Genomic DNA, 7,901 nt, shown 5'->3' on the forward strand with positions numbered 1-7,901 from the left:
GAAGCCGCAAATTAGAAGTCAGCTACTACTATAGCGAAAAACTAAATCACCTAGCGCTGACACCAGAGGAGGAGGGGTTAAGTGCTTTAACCAAACCCTGCACCCTCAGAAATGAGGAACTCTGCTTCAAGTACAACACTGGAGCGCAGTTCATCATTCCTGAGGGTGCAGGGTTACGTTAACGCACAGAGGAGTTACAAGTGCAAGCATAAATCATTGATAAAAAATGCACCCTATCCAGAACTACAGGTTGTCTGTTATCACTATGATGTAGTGGTCTTTTGTGGTGGAACTACAAGTGCCAGCATACATCATTAATAAAAGTGCAGCCTATCTAGAGTTACAAGTTGCAGCCAGAGACTGCTTAGTATCCAGCACATCCATTTTTTTCATCATGCGTTATGGTTTCAGGGAATTCTGAGACTTGTGGTGTCACAACAGCTGCTCATCCACTGGTTTCAGAAGCTCGACCACTGTTGCTCCCCCAGACAATATAATCTTTTGCTATAATCCTTTTTTTATAGTCAATTTTTTTTTGTCTCTGCTGAACTTCAGTTTTGGAAAAAATGTATATTGCTATATATTCTTGTTTTAGAATATTACGAATATTCTAAAAAACTAAGTTATAGCAATATAGCGAATATATTCGTTATTTAGAATATTCGTCTTTTTTCACCATGGGAACGCCTTTGGGTTAGAATATACCATTGGATCTGAGTTTTCACGATCTCAGGGAAAACTCAGATCCGATGGTATTTTATAATCCACAGGCGTTCCCATGGTGATGGGGACGCTTGTCGGGGAGGAGTATGCGAACGACCGTACAGATTGGGAAAAAAAGACGAATAGTCTAAATAGCCAACCAATAGGAAAGTTGCCTTATACAGTTAAAAGAAAATCGCAATACGCGAATAATTAAATTGCATATTATTCGCGATAAATAGAATAATGACGAATATTCGATTTCGACGAATATAAGACGAATATTCAATCAAATATTCACAAAATATCGTGAAATCGAATATGGCACCTATTTTATCCTTTGCAATGGGGAAGATCCATAACAAATCCATATTAAATGTATGTATAACTCATTTTGTTGTATATTCATTGTGGATTTTGAAATGGATCCACAGAAAAACTTGCAGCAGATTTTCTGCACCAAATTAAAATCTAATAAAATCTTGTGTTGGTATACTCTAAAAGTAAAAATACAAATGTGATAGCACTCTACATCCAGCAATTTGCCTCCATGCTGGATGAGGCATTGGTGTACATTTTGGCCAAAGCGTAATAAGCCACTCACCACGTCAAGGTCGCCTCTATTTGAGTGGTCCCTAACTCTAGTTCCTACCTGTTCATGGGCCATGACAGCCACACAAAATCCAGGGAATGCAGGTCAGCGTGCACGCCAAGCACACTCTGCTTTTAACCCCGTCCGGTGCCATTACAGCTTTCAACATTTATTAACATTATTAAGCAATTTAGAACTGACAGATGAGATAATGTGTAATTAGAAGTGCCCAGTGTTACAGATCAGCAAGTGTGAACCCATTATGCCAATTAACTGGCTTGGTGTAAGGCTAACCCTAAGGGCATTATTCTGGTGATTACCTTGTATTCACCCTTAAACCACTATGCAAGAATCTAGACTTCTCTGGTGGTTAGCAACCTGACTGTTGGGATAGTGCCAGTGTAGTTGTCAGCTGACCCACAGGGGTCAGAGACTCTGGTGCAAGCACTGGGAGCTGTGGTTATAGAAAACGCACCAAAAAGGCAGCAAAACCACAGAAACAGTATGAAAAGGCACCAAGTCTTGAATGCTGGTTTTAGACATCCAGGCAGTATACAGTTAACGTAGACACAGGAAAAACTTGTGGGTGGGAAACTTGAATGGAGCACATACAGATGAGACAGACTGGGTTAACTTAAAAGTTTAGGAACTCACCAGCAGGATAGAAACAGAACTTGGAGAACAGCAGAAACACAGACAGGAAATAATGTAGGATAAACACAAGTAAATCGCTATAGCATTAGATAATAAAACATCTTTACTAAGTTATATATATATTAAAAGTTATGTTTTAATATACTATCCGACCAGTGATTGATCGCTTTTGAAGTACATAACTGGTTGCAAGAGAACCTAAAGATCAGGCACCCTCTGCCTAAACTAACTTTCAGGTATTGGCTGGGAAGGATTTAGTAGCACACACACTGGTTAGAGGTGAGCACGTGCCCTAAAGCAGCATCAAGAAGGAGCATGGAGGAAGAAGCACGGAGAGGACACCAGGATACCGGATGGCATGGCGACTGGTGCAGAGTCCACACCCTCAGGTAAAAACAGGAGGGTGGCGGCGGTGTTGCCAACTGTACTTAAATGTACAGGGAGAAGGAAGCTGCTGCTGTGAGCCTGTGGTGTGCTGGAAAGTAGAGCAGAGCATGAGGTGAGGAGGAGTGCCAATGGGCCATCAATGAAAAACCAGCTCAGTTCCCCTCCTGATGCTTTCTCGTGCACCTTGGACGCAGCCAGAGAAGGATTAGACTGCAGCTGGTGGTGGTCAGGTCTGGGGCTGATAGAGACTGAGAGACAGTGGAAGTTGAAGCCTGCTGTGAACTCCTAGTGTGCCTGGTGGTGCGGGCAGTGTAAGGTAAAATGTGGGGTGAGGTCTGCAGGGGCAGCAGAAGCAGCAGATAGCATGCCCTTAAGCCCCTGCAAGGTGTTTTTTCTCATTTCCCGTCTCATCACCCAGACCAGGCCCAGTGTGGCCAATCGCTAAGCTCCCCTACCTCACTTACAGAGTCACTGGAGGGAAGGGGGGTTTTCACTGTTAGGCCTCATGCACACGACCGTTGTGTGCATCCGCGGCCGTTGTTCCGTTTTCCGTATTTTTTCGCGGACACATTGACTTTCAATGGGTCCGTGGAAAAATTGGAAAATGCACCGTTTGGCTTCCGCGTCCGTGATCCGTTTTTCCAGTCCATGAAAAAAATATGACCTGTCCTATTTTTTTCACGGACAACGGTTCACGGACCCATTTAAGTCAATGGGTCCGTGAAAAATCACGGATGCACACAAGATAGTCATCCGCGTCCGTGATCCGTGTCTGTGATCCGTGTCCGTTTTTACTATCATTTTCAATGCAAACTTGACTTAGTTTTTTTTTTGACTTTTCATGTCTGTGGATCCTCCAAAAATCAAGGAAGACCCACAGAAGAAAAAACGGTCACAGATCACGGAACAACGGAAATCCGTTTTGCGGACCGCAAAAAAAAACGGTCGTGTGCATGAGGCCTTAATATGGGGTGCTTTATTAATACTGGAGACACTATGACTATGAAAGTTATTTATATTATTATTACTACTACTACTACTACTACTACCAGAGTACTATTGGGGAATGTTATCAATATTTGGCACAATATGGAGGACACTATTTCTAACAGGGGAGTAGTATCACTATTGGTACACTATTACTAATTAAGGCAGTCTGGGAGAGAATTATCAGTATTAGTGGGGAGCACTGATACCATAGGGGGATTACTGTATCTGTATGGCTCTGTTATTAATACAGAATGGTATTTGGAGGCACTTGGGAACACAGTCAGCACAGCATTGAGGGTGGCAGCATGATTACATTGTTGGGGCAGGAGGGGGAGGGGGGTGATAGAAAAGTGAAGCACTTATGCCAGGTTAGCTTTTCTGATTTGTTACAAACAAAAAAAAAAAAAACTTTAAAAGGATTTGTTATTTTAATTTTAAGCATCAGTGATGATCAGTTTGCATCCGTTTGTATTACTTCCGTCATAGATCTGTTATTTTCTCCAGTTAAAAATAATCAATCTCTGACAGACGTGATGCAAACTGATCATAACCGAGGTTTAAAATAACAGATAATTTTTTTTTTCTGCTTTTGTGATGGATCAGAAGAATGGAAAGCTAAACTGTGATATGAACTTGGCCTTTTGATGTCTGTGAGGCAAACTCACAGAACTTGTCATTGTGGTCTGGGCCAAATAGAGAAGATGAGGGGGAACCTCTACATCTGAGAATAGTTGTCACTAGATTAGTGATGAGCGAGCATGCTCGGCACATGGCGGTACTCGGCCGAGTACCGCATGTGCTCGAGCACTAGGGCTGCGCATCTTCACTCGTCTCACGATTCGATGCGATTACGATTATCAAGTCCACGATTCGATTCGATTCGGCGATGCATCACGATGCATCAAGATTATTACCCAAGTCCCCTTGTTTTTCAATTTTACATAAAAAAATTAATTCAATCAGTCAGAAATTGCACAAAAATATTTATTTGTATCTGCTATTTAAACAAATCATACCAAGTTCCCTGCATATCATATAGCAAAGTCTGAATGAACAAAACAGTGCAGCAGACAACAGTATTTATTTAAAACAGTACTGTCAGTGTCTCTGTAACATTAAACTGTTGTGCTGGCCTGGCTGGTGCAGTTAGTTTATAAGTTTTACAATAGTTTTACCATATAATATATATTATATAATATTAAACACTTTAAACAGTACCTACAAAAAAAGGAGCCCTTCAGTTCCTGACTGTAAAACATCACAGTGAGTCAGTGAACCTATAATAAACACAGTCAGTGACTGTGTTATAGGTTCACTCACTGTGATGTTTGCCAGTCAGGAACTGTCTGTCACACAGTGTGTTCAAGTTGTCTGTGTTGCAGAACTTCCTGGTTCACCGTGATTGTTTTGGCAGCAGGAGCGCACCACCACCAGCACCACCACCACCACCAGCACCACCACCAGCACCAGCACCACCACCACCACCACCACCACCACCACCAGATGGGTAGTACGTCTAGATCAGTGCTATAAGCTCTCAGAGTTGTCACTTTACAGAAAACGTTACCTGCACTGAGCACTCAGCAAGCACTCTACCACGATACATCAACTGAAGCCAAGCCATGCCACCATTAGAGGAAGCTGGAAAATCCTTGACAAAATACATTTTCAACTGAATCTGAAAACCTTGGACAAATCTTTATGGGATCACAAACACACACCACAGAATACCAGAAAAAAAATAAACACACATCCTCCTCACTGAATCATAATGGTAAAGGGCAGGCCACAGGACGGGCAATGTGGCACAGCCACCATAGTCAGACATGATGTCAGAAGGTCGGTGTGTGTTTTTTTGGTTTGTGTGAATGTGTATTTGTGTGATCCAATAAAGATTTACTCCAGGTTTTAAGTTTCAATTTATTCTTTCAAGGATTTGCCTTCCTCTGGTGGCTTGGCGGGCGTCAGTTGTCTGGAATTAAATACAGAATTCTTTTGGTTGAAGGTTAAACCCCTAAACAGAGTCAGAAATTCACAGAGCATGACAGACACATTGGGAAAACACCAAAAAACACGTCAGTGTAAAAATACAAAATGCATCGGACGGACAGTCGCATAATAGAAAACCATTCTCCATCTCCTCTCCACTCCAGTGCTGCTAAAAGCTAGAATAATATCATATATTCTGATTAATCAGAATAATCAGGGGAGGGAAAGGGAAAAGGGGAGGGGAAGGGAAAGGGGAAGGGGAAGGGGGAAAAGGGAAGGGGAAGGGAAAAGGGGAGTCTGGCAGGGGAGACAGAGAAATAAAAAATTTCAGTGGCAGAGACAATGCTATAAACAAAATCTATAAAATTAAAAACACTGCTCAGCATTTGGGAACATGTAGATTTTTCTGTAAGAACACCAATTGATCTACATGGTCTGGTTTGAGGGCGCTTCTTTTTGCAGTTACCACATCTCCTGCAGTGGAGAAAACCCGCTCTGCAGACACGCTTGTACCTGGGATACACAAGTATTGCTTTGACAGCCGAGAAAGGAGGGGAAATATGACCTCATGCTCACGCCACCAGTTCAAAGGGTCCTCAGTGAGAGGCAGAGGTGGGGCTTTACAATAGTTTTCCATTTCCTCTTCAGCCTTGGCATAGGGGGTCTTTTTGGGTTCTATTGTACCTTCAGTGTCAGTGAAAGACTGTCCCAGCAAACTCACGAGCAGCGATCTGGCCTTTTTGGGAGGAGATGGTGGAGAATGGTTGTCTTCGATGGGTGAACTGTCCTCTTCTTCCAGAGTTTGTTTTCTTCTAGGCACTTGATGATCCTCTTGTGTCCTCTCACTCTCATCTGATGTAATCTGTGTTTGAACAAAAAAGAAACGGAAAAAAAACAATAAGTAAAAACACAAATGTCAATGCCTTTGATTCTGATGGGGTGATGAAAAAGCACAGGAAACGGACAGTACAGTTCCCGCACCGCATCAGATTCAGAAGCGTGGTAGTGCTTGTGCTACTGTCGTTTCAAGAAGAAACATGATGGAATTCTTCAAATTAATTTAATTACCTCCAAGGATGCAGCTTCCTCAGTGACTCCTTTAAATATCTCCAATCTTTCTTCATCTGTGAGGATGAAAGGCAGTCCCTTAAAGCGAGGATCCAGTGCAGAGGCTGTATGAAGGATCTTCTTCTCGGCCTCACTGCTGTACCTCTTCTGGAGATCTGTTCTAATAGAATTCTTGATCTCATGGATCATGGGTGTGTCTCCCATCGTGTCTGTCATGCTCTGGAGAAGTTGTGCATTTATAGGGGCAATGAGAGAAACTGTTGGATTGCGCTCTTCTGACATCAGCATGGTTGCATCCTTCATTGGCTTTAATGCACTCACGGCGTCCTCTGCATTTGACACATCTGTTTCGTTTAGAGTGCAGAGATCGGACTCTCCTCTTCTGACTTCTGGAGACAGCAAGGTGGCACAGACTGCAGGTTGTTGTTCCAAGAACCTCTCGACCATGTCGTATGCACTGTTCCATCTTGTTGCCACATCAGTTATCAGCTTATGATTCTTCAAGCCAAGACATTTCTGTTTCTCTTTTAGACAGTGGCTTGCTCTAGTGCTGCGGTGAAAGAATGTGGATATCCGACGTACTCTGCCAAGAAGCCTAGAGAGAGTGGCCACTTTCAACGCTCGCTGGGATGCAAGATTCAGTGTATGGGCGAAGCATTTCACATGGGGGAATTTTCCAACTTGAGCTGCAACTATCATGTTTGACGCGTTGTCGGTCACAAGCACTACAGATTTATCGGACAGCTGCCATTCTTCCACAACATGAGAAAGTAGCTCTGCCAGATGAGCACCCGTGTGAGACTCATAAATGGCTCTCGTTTGCAGTACATGCGACAAAATCTGCCAGTCCTTACTAACGTAATGTGCTGTTATTGTAACATAAGACTCTGTCGTGACTGAAGTCCAGGAATCACACGTTATTGCGACTCGACTTGCTTGGCTCATTGATGCAATTATCTTAGCTTTGGTTTCGTGGTAGAGTGCAGGTATGACGTTTTCTGTAAAGTGACTTCGTGACGGGATCTTGTAACGCGGCTCTATTGTCTTCAAAAGGTAGCGAAACCCACTGTTTTCCACAACAGAGTAAGGGCGCAGGTCCTTCGCTATGAAAGCTGCCACAGCTTTTGTTATTCTCTTTACCTTTTCAGAGTTGGGCGGCAAAGTTGACTGTAACATCGCATCAATTCTTGGCTGATCTGGGTTCATTTCCTTGGTGGTGGTGGTGGTGGTAGGTTTTAGCATTTCTGGGTGAAAACGGCTGACGTGGTTTCTCAGATTAGTAGTATTCCCTAGATATTTAATTTTTGTGTGACAGATTTTACACACAGCGTATGACTTGTCCAATTCGTGCTTCCTACTTTTTTCATAAAAGCCAAAATGTTCCCAGATGTTTGCTTTTAAAAAGCTAGGTGCATTTTTTATCTCTCGTTCCTTTTGTTCTACTTCTGCCATTTTTATTTACTAGCAAATGCAATGCATGCCAGGCATCTATGTGAATTTGTGAGTAGGGATGACACAA

At 42.8% G+C, this 7,901-nt stretch overlaps 1 protein-coding gene across 1 annotated transcript; it reads right to left on the reverse strand.

Moving 5' to 3' along the window:
* Window positions 1-5,599: 5,599 nt before the first annotated feature.
* Window positions 5,600-6,872, reverse strand: LOC121001364 (E3 SUMO-protein ligase ZBED1-like). The gene is made up of 2 exons (XM_040432399.1): window positions 6,383-6,872; window positions 5,600-6,176 (listed from the first exon to the last, which is right to left on the reverse strand). Exons 1-2 carry the CDS (start codon window positions 6,827-6,829, stop codon window positions 5,694-5,696), a joined length of 930 nt encoding a protein of 309 aa, XP_040288333.1. The 5' UTR covers window positions 6,830-6,872; the 3' UTR covers window positions 5,600-5,693.
* Window positions 6,873-7,901: the final 1,029 nt, after the last annotated feature.

Source organism: Bufo bufo, chromosome 5 (genome assembly GCF_905171765.1).
Source record: "Bufo bufo chromosome 5, aBufBuf1.1, whole genome shotgun sequence".
Classification (NCBI taxonomy): domain Eukaryota; kingdom Metazoa; phylum Chordata; class Amphibia; order Anura; family Bufonidae; genus Bufo; species Bufo bufo.

What these genes read in the sequence shown, in the direction of transcription:
- LOC121001364 (XM_040432399.1), bottom strand. Translation starts at nt 6,829, where the DNA reads ATGGTCGAGAGGTTCTTGGAACAACAACCTGCAGTCTGTGCCACCTTG. An exon ending in AGGAAGCTGCATCCTTGGAG is followed by an intron (nt 6,177 to 6,382) that starts GTAATTAAATTA and finishes GTTCAAACACAG; the next exon opens with ATTACATCAGATGAGAGTGA.